The 17,357-nt window shown below is 45.2% G+C and overlaps 1 protein-coding gene across 2 annotated transcripts in view; it reads left to right on the forward strand.

The window, feature by feature from the left end:
• ADGRD1 (adhesion G protein-coupled receptor D1) overlaps positions 1–17,357 on the forward strand; it is an 802,257-nt gene that overhangs the window by 165,037 nt on the left and 619,863 nt on the right. For both annotated transcript variants that reach the window (XM_040347511.1, XM_040347515.1), the window contains one exon: positions 3,953–4,028. In XM_040347511.1, coding sequence (XP_040203445.1) covers positions 3,953–4,028 — 76 coding nt within the window. The remainder of the gene's footprint in view (positions 1–3,952; positions 4,029–17,357) is intronic.

Below are 17,357 nucleotides of genomic sequence, written 5' to 3' on the forward strand. Positions count from 1 at the left end.
GGGGTGCACGGGTGCCGCCCCCTCTCTCCAGCCACCCCCTCTATGTAGATGGATAGATTCATGCATTGCATCAATATATTCATGGCTGCCCGCCGCCATCTCTTATTCAGGCGCCCCCTATTCAGGTGCCCCTTTTTGCACGTCTGATGCCTAAATTCCAACGGTGGAGGGTGTTTTTGAAGCACCTGATTAAAGCCATAAGCTCTAATAGGCTTCAAAGAAGGTGAACTACAAGCATTGCGCTCACAGTCCACCTTGGTGTGTTAGAAAAGCGAATGACAATTCGCTTTTCTAACACTGAACCAACTTTCCATCAATCAGGTAACACAGGTCTGATACCCGTCACCTGATTGGCTGAAAGAATAGGCTCGGCGATTGGATGCCTATCAGGTGGAGGGGAGGAGACTCATGGAGGACACAGGAGCCGCTGCCTCACCCGCTGCAAGATTCCCTAGCTCGCCGCTGTCACCCGCTGCCTGACCCGCCACGGAGATAGGGTAAGTGCTGGGCAGACAGAGAGCGGGTGGGGGGAGTCACAGTGGCGGCATTTGAAGGGCACAGTGGCAGCTTTTGATGGGGCACAGTGGCAGCATTTGATGTGGCACAGTGGCAGCATTTGATGGCACAGTGGCTGCAGTTGATGTGCACAGTGGCTGTGTTTGAGTGGCACAGTGGCTGCCATTGATGGGCACAGGGGCTGTGTTTGATGGCACAGTGGCTGCGATTGATGGCACACTGGCTGCAATTGAGGGCACAGTGGCTGCATTTGATGGGCACAGTGGCTGCAATTGATGGGCACAGTGAGGCTACAATTGATGGGCACAGTGAGGCTGCAATTGATGTTTTTTTTTCAGTTTGTTTGCACCCCCCCAAAAATTTTGAGCACCACCCGCCACTGCGTACTACCATTTGTTCTATAGCTAAAGTATTTTTCACCTGCACTTTTCAAAACTGGTGGTAACTGCTCTCGCTTACCTGATGAGTGACCATAGTAAGCAATGACTGCTGTTTCTGTAGTCATCTCCCTCCCCCCAGTCTGATGTACTGGACAATGGAGAAACAACAAATAGAAAACAGAACAGGTGCCTCTGAGTGTAGACCATAGGATACTTTAATGAAAACACAATAAAAAAACACTTACATGTAGGGAGATATATTTAGGCACATCTAATCATATCAAACATCCGGTGTGCACCATGTGTCCGGAGCTCGCACTACAGCTGTCATCACCAGTGCTCCTGCTACCTCAGCCGGATGGATGGTGCAAAGATGGAGGGGAGTAACAAGGGCATGGGCGCACATTGAATCACAGCACCGGGCGTGATGACATCACCAGTCAAGCTCGCAGCGCGTTTTGGAGCATGAGCACCTGGGCTGGAGCATGCTCCTTTGTCAAGCTATCCCTACATGTGAGAGAAAACTACAAAAACGGAAATTACTTATGCCTTCAGTCTTCCCTCTTCCCCAATGTGGATAATTATTGGAAGAAAAGAGGAAAGGTCCCTGGTGCTGCACATCCACAGAGTCCTATGGTGGTATAACAGAGACAACCTCAGCCTGGGCTCCTGCCAGGCCATGACCCCAACATGCTTCACTCCACCCCTGGAGCTAAGCTCTTGGGTTGGGGTGAAAAGTGTTGGAGGCATGGCCTGGTGGAATCCCAAGCTGAGGCTGTCTCTCTCATACCCCTATAGGACTCTGTGGATGTGTGACACCGGGGATCCAGTGATCCAGTGACTATAGGAGCTTGGACGAGCTCCATCCCTTGCTGGCATTCCTGCAGTGGTTGCAGCATCACCCACACTACTCCCTGTAGTGACTGAGCGGCACACTAAACAAACTGTGGGTCACAGTGGATAATTATTAGTTGCTTTTTTTTTACCTGAATCTGATTGTTTTAAGTACCAATATCTCTACTTTAATTCTCCTTTTTATACTTAAAGAAGAAATACAGGCATAGTACATTTTTACATAGTTACACTGGTCCACCCTGGACCAACGTACTGATGTAAATGCTGTACATGTCCAATGCTCCTATAAGCTGGAAATCACTGAAGTAGACATTGCTACTTCAGTGATCTCCACTTTATCCTGGGTCCGCTCAGCGCGAGTGCCATTTAAAGAATGCCTTGCATTTTCTCAATGAGTGCAAAGTGTACTCTGATTAGATGATTTGGAGAGGTGGGGTGGTGATGAGAGCAGGACCCAGTAGCAAGTAGAGATCACTGGAGTAGGGATGTCTATTTTAGTGAATTCCATCACTCGTCAGCGGGGGACCCGAGAAGAGGAGGATCTGGGCTGCTCTGTGCAAAACCACTACAGGTAAGTATAACATATTTGTTATTTCTAAACAAAAAATAAATAAATAACTAGACTTTACTATCACTTTAGTTAACCAAAAAACAACCAGCATTTGCCTAGTGACACAATTCTAAAGCCTGTCAAGATGGGCCTTTCAACTATGGTAATTGTTCAGCCCCACCTCTTGGGAGAAGGTGTAATTGCTATTATTCAGTCATATTCTTTCCCTATCCTCTCCCTGAGTGGAGGTATATTCTCTCCCTGAGTAGAAATATCAGCTGTGGGGCCCCTATTGTAGTTGCCCAGTCAATAAACTGAACCCTGTACAGGCCGCTGAAGAAGAGCAAAACTGGCAACTAACTAAGTTTTTAGTTTTGTCTGTTATGAGCATTCAATTCAGGCAGTAGACAGGAGAGCTGTATATCCTTGAACTTGGTGTAACACCTCTGCTTTTTACAGAAAGAACACAATAATAATAATAAATGAAGCGATCTCTGAGGCCTCGTACACACGACCGGACATGTCCGCTGAAACTGGTCCGCGGACCAGTGTCAGCGGACAGATCCGATCGTGTGTACAGGCTAGCGGACAGATTTCCAGCGGACAAATGTTTCTTAGCATGCTAAGAAACATGTCCGCTGGAAAGCTGTCCGGCGGACATGTCCGCTGGTTAGTACGTCTAACCAGCGGACTGAAATCCCGCGCATTCGTCAAATTGATTCGACGCATTCGTGGAAGCATTGAACTTGCGCGATAGAGAACGTCGGTGTCGTCTACGTCACCGCGTTCTCTGTCCGCGCGGATTTCGGTTTGATGGTGTGTACAGCCATCAGACCGAAATCTCCCAGCGGACATGTCCGATGAAAACGGTCCGGCGGACCATTTTCATCGGACTGTCCCCTCGTATGTACGAGGCCTGAGAAGTAAGGCTGCACTAATGCAACAATTCAAAAATGGAAGGTCAGGTAGATAGAATTGCCTACTGGTGCCTAGTTTTCTTGATATTTTTTCAAGAAAATACCATCTATTCCTCCCAAATGCTGCATTCCTTCATTTTGTGTACACACTATTATATACAGGTGAGATTAAACATTGCAAACAATAATGTGGCTAACTTTAACTTTACCTTATCTTCTATAGGAAACCTGGCAAAGTCTTGGGTTGTTTCCTCTTCCGTTCAAATCACAGTTCGTTATCTCCAATGCTGTTCATAGATCATTTCTCTAGCTTTCTGTATCATTTCCTTCTGAGTTCCTACAAAGTGTTCCTTTACAAAAAATAAACATCTGTCCACATCATTGCTTTTCTCCCTGTTAGATTATGTGAAAAGCCATTTCAAGTTATGTTTCAAATCTCTTCCCCCTGTTTACAGTTTCCTATATTTAGAGACCACTATTGGGTTTTTAGGTGGCTGTAACAGATTTCAGCTGGACTTGGCATAATTCTGTGAGAGATAGCTCAGGAAAGGAGTGGTACAAGTAGAATGTAAAGAATGTTTTCCAACATGTAAAGAGTCTGCGTTTCACAACACAATGTTGTCAATTATTGAGATGGTGTGATGTGTTGAAAGGAATCTTTAATTAACAGAATATTTCATGTTTAGGTGAGACATGTGTATAATTTTTTTCTGTTAACTCTTTTTTTATTCAAGTTCGTACGACAATTGTTGGATTGCTGTACCATACAATGCATCGACACTACAAGCAGATTAAACCTAGTGACACCAGGTATGTTTCTAGTGTTGAAAAACTGTCATTCTCTGTCTTTTAAAGTAACTTTTTACTTGACTTAAAGCAACAGGGTCTACTGAGAACATTGAAAGATGTAAAACTTACTAAAAAGCTATTCATCTGCTTTTTGGTCGCTTATCGTTTTTTGCTTGCATTCCTTTATCAAAGTGACTCACAAAAATCTGCATGGACTACCCACTCACAACAAGACAATTACAGTTTGATTGTCATTGGGTTGCTGCTTCTATATTCAGAATATTTTTCAAAAAAATAATTTGATATATAAGGCACTGCATTTACACACTTTTGATTGTTGTTTGGAGGCAAAGTCAATACACAACCCAACCACTGTTGGTGTGGCAGCCCTGAAATGCCTGAGATGCCCTTTGGAGCTTCCTGACAGTGTAATTGGATGTGCATGACAAATTGCATAGGGGCTTAGAACAGACATACAGTATAAGCGCTTTGAGGTCTTGGGTATTGTTTTAGTAACCAGTCCTATAAGTGTGTAATTTCCTGATTTCCCAATGGGCACAGTAGGCCTATGGCTATTGGGGACAGAAGCACACAGGCATTTCCCCTCAGTTATGAACCAGATATTTTTTTTTTCTAATCTTCACTAAAGACACGGTCCACCCAAATAAGAGTATACTCTAAACTTGGTATGGAGTGGTAAAAGATAAATGTTCTGTGTAAAGGAAATGATCCTAACAGAGGTTTTGGTTCTTAAGGGTGCCAAATGCAATCCTCACACTGTGATGACATTGGTGTTCCTGTAATACTTTTTTCATCCTTCAGGCTGGGTTCACACTATTGCGAATTGGATGCAGATTTCTCCACAACCAATTTGCATGTCAGGAGATCGTGACCGTCTCTCTATGGAGCCAGTTCACACATCTCCGGAATGACTCATGAGTACTGTGTGTCTTCTGGTCCATTATCATGTTGGAATACTGCCTATAAAGGCATCCAGCCCCATAAAGCGGGGCTCTATTATTGTCGGCCGTAGCTGGCAGGCTACTATTAAGGCTACAGCTACCATCCTTCCCTGGACCTGGAGGCATCCCACTCCTGGAGCTGCGCTGCTAACCTTGTGAGAGTTGCTGGGGACACCCCAAGCTATCCTCCACCAGGACACCCTGCACTAAAGAAACCCTTGCTGTTAAACAGTTCCTCTGCAAAATGGATAAGTAACAACTACTCCTTTAGAATTACCTGTTTCACTTAATGCCATTACCTTAGTACTGTATTTAAATCTAGCTTAGTTATTACTAATCTACTGCTTGGGATAGCTTAGTGCACCTTCGAAGGTATTTCATACCTGCTCCCTTAGTAGCCCAATGCATTCCTTTATGTAAAAGTGATATGATGTGGGGCGTGGCCTGGCAAGCGATGGAGTAGGACGTGGGTAGAAGGAGCTCCTCTGGCTGAAACTCCTGTATAGGATCCTGGCTGACTATTTTAGCTACTAAACTCCCTAGAAATCCGTCTGGAGGCGCAGGGATAAGTAGGAGATATGTCCCCACCGAAGAAAACAAATGCTGCGGCAGACAAACTGGCTAAATACCGCCACGATGGGGGAGAGGAGCAGGCCAAAGATGGCGCCGGCGAGGCCTCGGGAGAAAATCGCCATGCGGCAGAGACAGCTAAAGTGCTGGAGGCAATAGCGGTGCTGCAGGGAACGCTGACGACTAAGATCGACGAAGTGAAAATTGACATTTCACTCATGAGGCAAGATCTGTCTGCGGTCCGTGAGCGGGTGAAGGAGACGGAAGAACGCATAGGAGCTGCAGAAGATGTGCTGTATCCCATGCAACGGGCGGCGGAGGGGGTGCAGCGCCAATTACAACAATTACACGCGCACCAAGACGAAATGGAGAACAGACTCCGCCGCTGTAATCTGCGCTTTATAGGGATACCAGAGAGAACAGAGGGCAGAGACCCGGCGGAATACCTGGAACAGCTACTGATAAAAGTGTATGGCAGAGAGGCATTTTCCGCCATGTTTGCGGTGGAGAGAGCGCACAGGATTCCAGCAAAGCCCCCTCCTGAAGGGGCACCTCCTCGCACATTTATTGCTAAGTTCCTGAACTTCCGTGACAGGGATAAAATTATGCGACTGTCCCGAGAGAAGGGGAACATGCGGGTGGAGAATGTACAGATAGCAGTGTTCCCGGACTTCTCTGCAGAAGTACAGAAAAAGAGGTCTCACTTTCAAGATGCGAAACGCCGCCTACGTGTGCTGCACTTAAAGTATGCCATGTTATTTCCCGCCAGACTGCGAGTGGAAGAAGATGGTCGTGTACTGTTTTTCGACACCCCGGCAGCAGCAGCTGAATGGCTGGATCGGAAGGGGAGACAGGAGTGAGGCATGTATCGGCAACTTGTGAGTAACGCACGGGGGGGTTGGGGACAGGCTGCACGAGGAGAGGAGAATGGTGGACCCCCCCCCCCCCGTATCCTGTGTGAAACTGTACAGAAGGGATACGCTGCTGGGACTTAAGTGACCCATAGACTGTGACCTGGTTATCTGTTTGTCCCTCATCTCCCATGGGGAAGGGGGGAGTTAATTTTGTTTGTGGGACATGGACATGAGGCACAGGGAAGAGTGGGAGATGATATTGGTGTTGGCCTATGAACATGCGATGCCTCCCCCCCGGGGCTCCGGGGGGGGGGGGGGTGTAAATCCCTTTTTAATTTCGTTTTTCGGGGGGGGACGGATGGCCCCTCACAGACATGCTGTTTTGCTACGGTGGAAAAGAGCAAGATCCTGCAACAGATTTCATAAAGCGGTGGGGAAGGCAAAAAGCGCTGGATTTGATGAGCCAGAGGAGCAAAGGACCTGGAACAATTAGGGATATGTTGAGTTTTCCCCGTTTCGAATCCACGAATTGCTCAGTGAACAATCGTCCCGTTAGACGAGTGTATAATGGTTTAGCCATGATACACACAGGACCTAAGAACCGTGCCTCCAGTCAGATTTATCTGCTGGAAGAAGTATTCTTTTTTTTATTCATATGGGTTCTGTTGGTTGGGGAATGTATGCTCACACCATGTTGGGGAGGTGCTGGGCTGGGTGGGGGGAGGGGAGTTGAGAAACACCAGGGCCACTGTTGGGACCCTGAACGGTTGTTGTATTGGAGTATGTGGTTTATAGCAGGGAAATGGCAAAGTAAATATGTTAAAACAGGAAAATGGGATGTCCAAAGATTTATGGAAAATACACAGGTGAATGGGATGGGTGTGCTGCAGATCCGACCCCGTAAGCTAAATTTCATGGTACCATGACCTCTATTAAATTTCTGACGTGGAATGTGAGGGGGGTGAGAAACAAAATTAAGCGTACGGCGGCCCTAGCATATCTTAAAGCGCAAAAAGCGAACATTATTGCCTTAACAGAAACACATGTCACCGGTCATTTACAGTCTGCACTGAAGCGCCCGTGGATTGGATGGGCCTATCATAGTACCCATTCCAGTTTCTCCAGGGGAGTCTCTTTGCTAGTGTCAAAGGCCACCCCTTTTGAATTACTTACACTGGAGTCGGATCAGCAGGGGAAGTATTTATTCTTATATGCACGTATAGGGGGAATGCATATGTTGCTGATAGCATGTTATATCCCTCCTCCATACAGCTCGGAAGTTGTCACGCAGGGGTTGGCATTCATGGCTAAGCACCCGACGGTGCCGGCTGTGTGGATGGGGGATTTCAATATGGTCATGGACCCTAGCCTGGACAGACCAGAAATGCCGGGAGGACATGTGGGGCCCCCCGGTCTGACCAGACTGGGACGTTTGATGAAAGAATTTGCGGTCGTGGATGTGTGGAGACAAAGGAACCCCAAGAGTAGGGCATATACATGCCATTCAACCAGCCATGCTACTATGTCTCGCATTGATTACGTGTTGGTTTCGGCAACCCTGCTGCCGAGGGTGGGGGGGGCCGGGTTTGCTCCTAGGGCTCTGTCCGACCACTCGCCTTGTTGGGTACAGGTATCACTGCCAGACAGGGCCCCTGTGAGGGGGTGGAGGCTCAACCCCTTTTGGTTGACAGCCCTCACTGACCATGAGAGCATAGAGAGGGAACTACAGTTCATACTTCCGGAGGGCCAGGGTTACACAGATATCAATTCCCGATGGGATGTGTTCAAGACTCAGGCAAGTAAAGTTCTAGACATTAGGATACGCAGGCTTAAACAGACCTCCAAAGTGGTTATGAATAGTGCGGAAGGCGCACTACAGGATCTAGAGACTGTCTTTAATAATCAGCCCACTATAGAGAATTTGACCAAGGTAAGAATGCAGACCAGGATGGTAACGCAGCTACATATGGAAAAGGCCAAACAGCGTATATTTTTCAGTAAGGCTAGAATTTATGAGCATGGGGAGAAAGCAGGGAAGATGCTGGCGTATTTGGCACACCTAGAGGATAGGCCACCAGTGGTGGTCTCACTGAAAGAGCCGGATGGCTCGATTGTTGCGGACCCCCCAGTGGTGGCTGACAGGTTCAGACATTTCTATGAGGAACTATACAGATCCCAAAGTACACACACGCCACAGGAAATACAAGCCTATTTGCACACACTGCAATTTTCAAAGCTGAGCCGGGTACAAGTGCAGATGCTGGAAGCCCCAATCACCACCCAGGACATAGCCACGGCATTATCGCAGATGGCCAAGTCCAAAGCTCCCGGTCTAGACGGCCTCCCGCTAGAGTTTTATACTACGTACTCAGAAACACTAATCCCCAGATTGAGAGCATTATACCTTTCTATATTTGAATTGGGAACCCTCCCCTCCTCTATGCAGGAAGCACAGATAATTGTTCTTCCTAAACCGGGCAAGGATCATCACTACCCAGAATCTTATAGGCCAATATCTTTACTCCCGGTGGACATTAAAATCTTAGCTAAGATACTGGCATCTAGATTAAATACGGTGATACTATCACTGATTCACGGGGACCAAACAGGGTTTATGCCAGGGAAGAACACAGCAATGAACATCAGGAGGCTATTTATGAACATTCAAGCGCAGCATGACAATGTAGGAACCCGGGTGGTAGTTGCTTTGGATACAGCCAAGGCATTCGATTCAGTCGAGTGGCGGTACCTGTGGGAATGTCTGAAGTGCTATGGTTTTGGTCCGCGATTTATTAAATGGGTGCAGTTACTATACCAGACCCCCAAGGCAAGGGTGTTCGTAAATGGGTGGCTATCAGAACAGATTTCCCTGGAGAGAGGTACGAGACAGGGATGCCCCCTGTCTCCGCTGTTATACGCGCTGGCAGCGGAGCCATTGGCGATTGCCATCAGACATAGCTCGGAGGTGGTGGGACTCAGGAAGGGAGACACCTGGGAAAAGATCGGCCTATATGCGGACGACACAATTTTATATCTGGAGGACCAGGGCCCCTCATTAAGAGCAGCACTGACTATTATAGAAGAGGTAGGGAGATTCTCAGGCCTACGGATTAATTGGGATAAATCCAAAATTCTCCCTCTGGATCAGTTCCCCCCCCCCGCAGTGTCCCATGACTTGCCACTACAGAGAGTAGCTGAAGTGAAATACCTAGGGGTAATGGTCACAAGGAATCTTAAAGATTATGTCCCTTTGAACGTGGAACCGCTATTTGCGGTGGTTAAAGCAAGAACACAGGCATGGGCGAAACTACCACTAGGGGTGATGGGACGAATAAACCTGATCAAGATGATCCTACTGCCCAAAATTCTATACATGGTTTGGCATGCTCCCCTGTATATACCCCTTAAGACTTTTAAACAACTAGAAGCTATCTTAAATTCTTTTGTGTGGGGAGCAGGCAGGCATAAGCTAGCATGGAGTATACTACAAAATCCGAACACAGAAGGGGGGTGTTCACTCCCTGACTTGCAGGATTATTACATAGCGTCGCAATTGTCGCATTTCTACTATTTTAACACGTCAGAGTCGCAGAGGTATAGGTCCCTAGTATGTAATAAGCCGGATAGCCCTTTACACACTCCTATACAGGCAATCTTTAGAAGAGGTCATGGGGGATGTAGGACCACCAGATTTGAGGCGGAAATGCTAGCGCACCATCAAAAGGTATGGGATGTCGGCCTTAAAAAACAAGGAGAGAGTCACATACATACACATACCCCGCTGTGGAAAAATAGTTCCTTGCCAGAGTTAGACACGGTCCCAGATGCAGGGGTATGGGCTGCGTATGGGATACTGTATCTCTCCCAGGTCATGTTGGACACGGGCCCAAAGCCATACAATAGACTCAGGGAGGAATTTTCCCTTCCCCCGCAACTCCATTTTAGATACCTACAACTCAGGCACGCACTTAGAGCCCAGCTGGGCCCAACAGGTATAGATGTGAGTGCCCCACAGGTGTTAGACGTGATCTTTGGGAGGGAATCCACTGGGCTCACCTCCAACTGTTATTATGTCATTAGGAGACGTAGGACGAGCAAGATAGCGCAGACAGCCAAATTAAAGTGGGAGAGAGACGTAGGCCCCATAGAGGACACGGAATGGGAAGAGGTGCTGGAGGGGGTTAAAGCTGCGTCCCCTAAACTATCAGACAGGTTAACTCAACTGTATATAATACACCAGGCATACATCACACCACAGAGAGTGGCGAAGTTTCGGACCAATAGGAGCCCTAGGTGTCCCATGTGCGCGGCACTGTTCGGATGTACAAGCATACTGGCTGCAGGTGACTCAATTTTTGCATGATAACATGGGATCCCCGGTGGGAATGGACCCAAAGCTGTGTTTGTTGGGACTGTTGCCCGAGGTGGACATAGAAAAGTACCAAGCAATCTTTATGACTGAAACGTTATTCCTGGCTAGGAAGGCAGTGGCCAAGGTATGGATGCAAACAGAGGCGCCGACGCTGAGGGATTGGAAAAAGGATGTAAATGCTATTCTCCCTTACAGGAAAATGATTTATACACATAGAGGGAGACCGCAAAAATTTTCTCAAGTATGGGACAGGTGGCTGGAAGATGGTGAAACATGCACAGTTTGAGTACAGGGGCGTCAAAGCAGGGGGTATGAATGAGAGGGGAAGGACGGGGGGGAAGCCAATTGGGACCTAGCAGATGTACGATCCATATAGAAGGTCCTTTTGCTTTGCTTTTTTTTCTTTATGCTTTTTGATGCACAGGGGCGGAATGTATATTTCTGTATGCTCATGCCGGGGGATTCACCTGTTGAGAGGGAATGGAGTAGATCTGGATAACCATGATCGTTTTTTTTGTTTTTTTGCCAAAGAATGTATGGGGAATGTTGACCCATTGTTACAAATACTTGTGTACCTGTTTATACATTATAATAAACTTGGATTTTCTGAAAAAAAAAAAAAAAAAGTGATATGATGTAGAGAACCCCCAAACTCCTGTTCCTTGATTGGAGTGACGCCTGATAATCACTGTACATACAGCAGTGCATTGGAATCTTCAGGTGTATTGTATAATTTTAAACGCTAAGGTCTGGTCGCATGTTGTAATATGTCCAACCTTAGTAGCTCAACGCCTTTCTTTATGTGAGAGAGAGATGATGTAGAGATCCCCCGAACTCCTGTTTGTGTGGAGTGATGCCTGGGGCCCAATACTGAATTCTCACGCAACATAGAGAAGTGCATTGAAATCCCTGCTAACCGCAGTTGTGGTTCGCTCCTGTTCATCAGAGCCGTTACATATACAAGCTATATACTCACTACTTTACATTGTAGCAAAGTGTAATTTCTTCAGTGTTGTCACATGAAAATATATGATAAAATATTTACAAAAATGTGAGGGGTGTACTCACTTTTGTGAGATATAGTATATATTATAACAGAAATAGAATAAAATCCAAAAGTGTAGTAAGCCTATGTATTGAGTTAGAGGTTGTACGTAGATAATATGGAATGGTAACAGCAGGCAACATGGTGACCTGGAAGTGTAGAATTTCAAGAAGTAAATCTCAGGTTCAAGTACTACAAAGCCACAGTGCTAACTACTACACCAGTGTGGATTTAAATCCTATTATATTAACTTGAGACATCATCATCATCTACATGTAAGAATAAAATGTATGCATTTTGAGGTTGTATATAGATAATATGGGATGGTAAGAGCAGACAATATGGTGTCTTAGAGGTGTAGAATTTCATGGAATAAATCTCAAAATGCAGATGGCCAGATCCCAAGTGTGGTCATACACTCTAGCAGAAGTTTGTGTGAAAGTCAAGTAACTTACTAATATGTTTGATAAAACATAGGAGGAAACTAACTGTACCACTTTATGGATAGCATTATAAGCAAAGATTCCACTTGCTAACTTTGCTCTCACAATGTCCTGTGAGAAGTTAACTCAATGCCACAAAGCCACAGTACTAACTGTTACTCCACTGTGCATTTAAATCTTCTTAAGTTACCTTCAGGCGTCAGAGTTCATGCTTCCATTTATCTGCATATATTAGTATAAGTGCTTTGATTTTATCATGTGGTCTTGCTTCAAATGATGCTTTAGAAACATAATCTTTTCCAAGCGACAGATAAGTACTTACTGTGCGGGATTTAAGAGTAACATCTTTAAATCATTTAGAAGCTAGAAATGTGAATTCCACTGGGTTCAGCTAGGAAGCACGTCAGTTCAGTGTGCATTGACTTTAGCTATATTAAATCTGATAACATTTGTTAAGGAGAGTTTCCGCAGTATTCATTGCTTATGCCAATATTATTATCAGATAAAAAGGGTAAACTGTTATGTTATTTACAGGCCATTCTACCAAACCCACCCCTGGGGCATCAGCTAAAGTGCAGAAAGTGCTATTTTGGCATTAAAATACAGTTATTATGTAAATTAGCATAAACTAAAAAACGCAACTCATTTCTATTGCAAAAATATAAAACCAGGCAAGATTTTTGAGAACATTAAAATCCATCACTGAAGCCATTACTGTAAGCAGCCCATGAAAGCATGAAGGGATTTCAGAATATGAGTCACAGCAATTAGATCAATCACATCTGATGATAAAGAAGGACAAAATTACTTGAATAATAAACATTGCTGTATCCTCCACTTTAATATTTCTGCATGGCTCAATGCTGCCTGAATGATGTATTGTGGTCAGATATCAGCATTTAGTAGAGTAGTGTCAGTGACTAATGAGATATAATAATTGCTCATCACCATTACACAACAACTTGGAGTTATGGCTTTCTGTACTTGTTTCCCTTGGCCACAGCCTGCCTTCTCCTGGGTAATAATTCATAAGGATGCTTATTTCTGCAAAATGACAAAAGTAAGGCTTTCAGACGCCTGTTTGGGCACTGTCAGTAGTATTTTATTTCAGACATCGTTCAGTGGTAGTTCTAGAGGATAAAACATTGTAGCATGATGCACCCTAGACTTGCAAGCATTTGTTTTGGAACTTGCATTTAGAGAAGTGTTAGAAACCTACTGAGGGAGGTAACCAGATATGGTGTGCTTTATTATAATGGAAAATTGCTATCCATACTTACCATCATTTTCCTTTCCTGGCTCTGCCTCAGGATAGCACAACCTCGGGTCAACCCCGCTCCTTGATCCTGTATAGAAAAGGAAATTTACGGTAAGTAAGTGTAACAATTTTCCATTTTCTTGACTCAGCCTCATACCAGCACAACCTTGGGACCTAACTAATCTAGACAGAGCAGAGGACAATACAGAAGTTCATGTCCATGAGACCTAATTGGGAAGATGCCACGTCTAGCTTGTAATGCTTAATGAAAGTATTAGGAGAACTCCAGCTTGCTGCTTTACAGACCACATCTGCTGATACCTTGCACCAGGCCGCCCAAGAGGACGAGACTGCTCTGGTCGAATGTACACAAATCTCCTGGCGAGGGGAGAGGCCTTCTAGTGAATATGCTGTCTGAATTGTTTTCACCACCCATGATGAAATGACCCTTGGGGGGGCCGGCATGCCCCTCCTGGGGCCATTTGGACATATAAAGAGAGCCTCAGATTTTCGGAATGCCTCTGTTCTCTTCAAATATGTCTGTAACATGGTCTTCAGGTTCAACTTGTGCAATTCTGACCCCTCCATAGGTGAAGGTAAAAAGGCTGGAAGTACTGACTGCCATTTAAAGTGAAACTCCGAAGAGACTTTTGGCAAGAAATTTGGAGGACGTAACACAACTCTCTCTGGGAAATACATGCAATACAGTTTCTTGCAGGAAAATGCGGCAATATCTGAAACTCACCTAGCAGAAACCACTGTAGTCAGGAATACCATCTTCAAAGTTAGAAAATATATTGAGCTGGTCAAATGCGGAAAAAATGGTGACTTCATTAACCCCTTCAGTACATAGAGGCAAGTCCCACCTTGGAAACATGGAACGAATCGGGGGCCAAATTTTGATGAGCGCTTAGAGGAACCTGATAACGAGTTGATCTTTAGCCCAACGGACTAATGCTGCCAGTGCCGAAATCTGTACTTTAATGGTATTGTAGCTGGGGCCTGCATATAGGCCGGACTGAAGAAATAACAGCACATTAGCCACCAAGGGGGTCTGGAACGAAAACCCCTGTTGAGTGGAAAGGGTTTAGAATCTCCTCCAAACTCTGTGATAGATGACCTTAGTAGAAAGTTTTCTTGCTGTAAGTAGGGTTGACACCACTGACAGATTTTGACTGTTCAGCCTGTCCCTTTCAAAAGCCATGAGGCTTTAGGCTTGGATTTATCAGCAAAGGTACCACAAGGTCGCCATGAAAAGCACAAAAACTATTTACCTGGCCGACAGGACCTGGCCTCCTTGAACTAATCCCGGGGGCTTCTATTTGCCCAAAACCACTGCAGATGACGCTTCCAATCCTCGGGAAAAAGACCAGACTTCCCTCCAGTCAACCGGCGAATTGCCTCTTCTAGCGTTTTACCAAAGAGAGTGCTCCCTGAGAAGGGGGTGAAACATAAAGCTTGTTTTGAGGCAGAATCTGCGGACCAGTGCCAATGAGCATGAGAATATTTGGGTAATATTTTCTCGGCTACTGCATGCTTGAAGATTCTTCCTCCCAATCGATGGCCTGTTTGACCACAGATATGAATGAGGGTACCAGAGAAAGTCAAAAGAATATGTATCTAAGATATCCTGACCAAACTCTGAGTCCACTTCTGAGTCAGAACTAATGGTTCCAGGTTCCAGGGAGACTTCTTGCCTTCTCCTTAGGTGATTAGTTTCTCCTACCCCAGAAGGGCCTAGTAACAGGACCTTTTCCCCTTCTTCCACTGCTTTCTTAATGTATAACTTGATGTCCTCATTGACCATCTGGCCTGCTTGGGAAGCCTCCTTGATGCATAACTCACAAAGGCGTTTAGTTGGTAATGGAACCGCACCGCAAGTCGAACAAGTATTGGCAAACCATATCTGCCGAATCAGCTGGTCCATGATCAGTGGGTGGTCGAGGATGCCTAGAAGATGGGCCTGCAGAGTCTGATGAAAGGCTGTGCTGGATATGGTTGCGATTTGACTTTGCCTTGGAGTGGTAAGCCTGAGGTGAGGGAGAACGATGATCACTAGAGGAAGAAATTGCTCTTTTGTAGCTCCTGAGTGAAGGACCTCTCCCCCGGCAATAAGGAGGAACCATCTAGGTGTCCCTCACCTTTCCGTATATTTCAGTGCCTCTTGCATAGGAACAGGCAAGCTCATCCTGGGCTACGGAAGAATATAATAGGAAAAATAGAAAAAATGTCATATATATATATATATATATATATATATATATATATATATATATATATATATATATATATATATATATTTATTTTAAATATCCCCCACTTACCAGCTAGGCAAGGCTTGAACAAAGGGAAAAACAACTTCTGGGGACTGTCAGCAGGCTGCAGGGGAAAAAATAGTAACTTAGTAAGGAACCTTTAATTACATTTCACAAGGCTGGGAAGGTGAAGGAAACACATTGTTAAGCTGTTGCCTGGGCATCCAGTCTCATGTGCTGACAGCCACAATGTAAAACTATCCACCACAGGTTTAAATTTGCCACCCTCGTTGCTTCGACCAATCGGAAGCAGCGGATTGGAGAGCCAATCACAGCCATGACTAATCGACCAATCGAGCAAGAGGTGACGTCATCCACCCGTGCCAGCCTCACTGGAACGCAGGTGGAACACAGAGCACTAGGAAGAGGAAGGGAGGTTATAAAGCACCCGGCTCACATCACTGTCCATCACCCGGGCCAGCCTGAGGTGCACGCGGGGACCGCATGGGGGGGAACAGGGAACTCTCATTTAAGCTCAAGCCAGCCAAGCTAACCAAGTCTAAGGGAAAAGAAGAATAACTGAAGCCCAGGATGACTGCTTCCCATGCGACTTAAGGCATTTAGCCTGCGCCTTACTCCAGCACCAGGATAGCCCCCATCAGAGAGATTTACCCTCAACAAAGGACCTTCCACCGTAGGGATTCACGGCAGATAGTACAACAGAAATGTCCACAAATGCTGTTGTAGTTTTCGTTTTACTGGAATAAAAGGCACCATTTTTTACACTTTATTGGAGTGCGGCTGTCCATCATCTCCTCCCTCTTATTTATGATCTGTACCAGGTACTGCCTGCCTTTTATATTATATATATATATATATATATATATATATATATATATATATATATATATATATATATATATATACAAATACATTACTAAAATGTACCCAAAGCCAACTCATTAAGCAGGCATTTAAACTATGCAAGCAAATAAAATATATGCAGTTGTCTGCTGTGGGTACACCTAGAGCCAAATGGCCTATAGTCCTGCAATATTCTAACTTTCGTGGGGGCCTACTAATCCCAGAATGGACACCCAACCACAGTTCACCTACAGCTCCTGTCTTCTTCATGATGCTGTAGTTTTCCTTACTGCTTTTTCTAATTAGTTTTTCAATTATGTCTTTAGTTATGTTATGCAATTTAGTCTCCTGTGGTCTTTAAGTTTTAGTTTTCTGTACTCATAGTCCCTGTTTGTGCTGCTCTTGCTACTGCTGCATTTCTGCCAGGGGTCAACCAAAACCCATGGGTACCCCCACAGTGCCAGACTCTGAATCCTTACCTATTAACCCTATTGTCTCAGCCCAGTTGAAGTTACTGAATCGTTAATTGCTCCTTATGTTTCTGTTGACGTCCTGCAGGCATACAATTTATACTAGACCCGGCTGCCTCAGTTTAGGTGAACTACAGCCAACATTTTCCCAGCAATTCAGTACAAAATTATCAAATGCTTAAATTCTGAGTCACAGGAACCCTCCATGATTAGGTATTAAGCTCAGTTTCCTCACTACAATGGGTCTGAGGCAAATC

Source organism: Rana temporaria, chromosome 1 (assembly GCF_905171775.1).
Source record: "Rana temporaria chromosome 1, aRanTem1.1, whole genome shotgun sequence".
Lineage (NCBI taxonomy): Eukaryota > Metazoa > Chordata > Amphibia > Anura > Ranidae > Rana > Rana temporaria.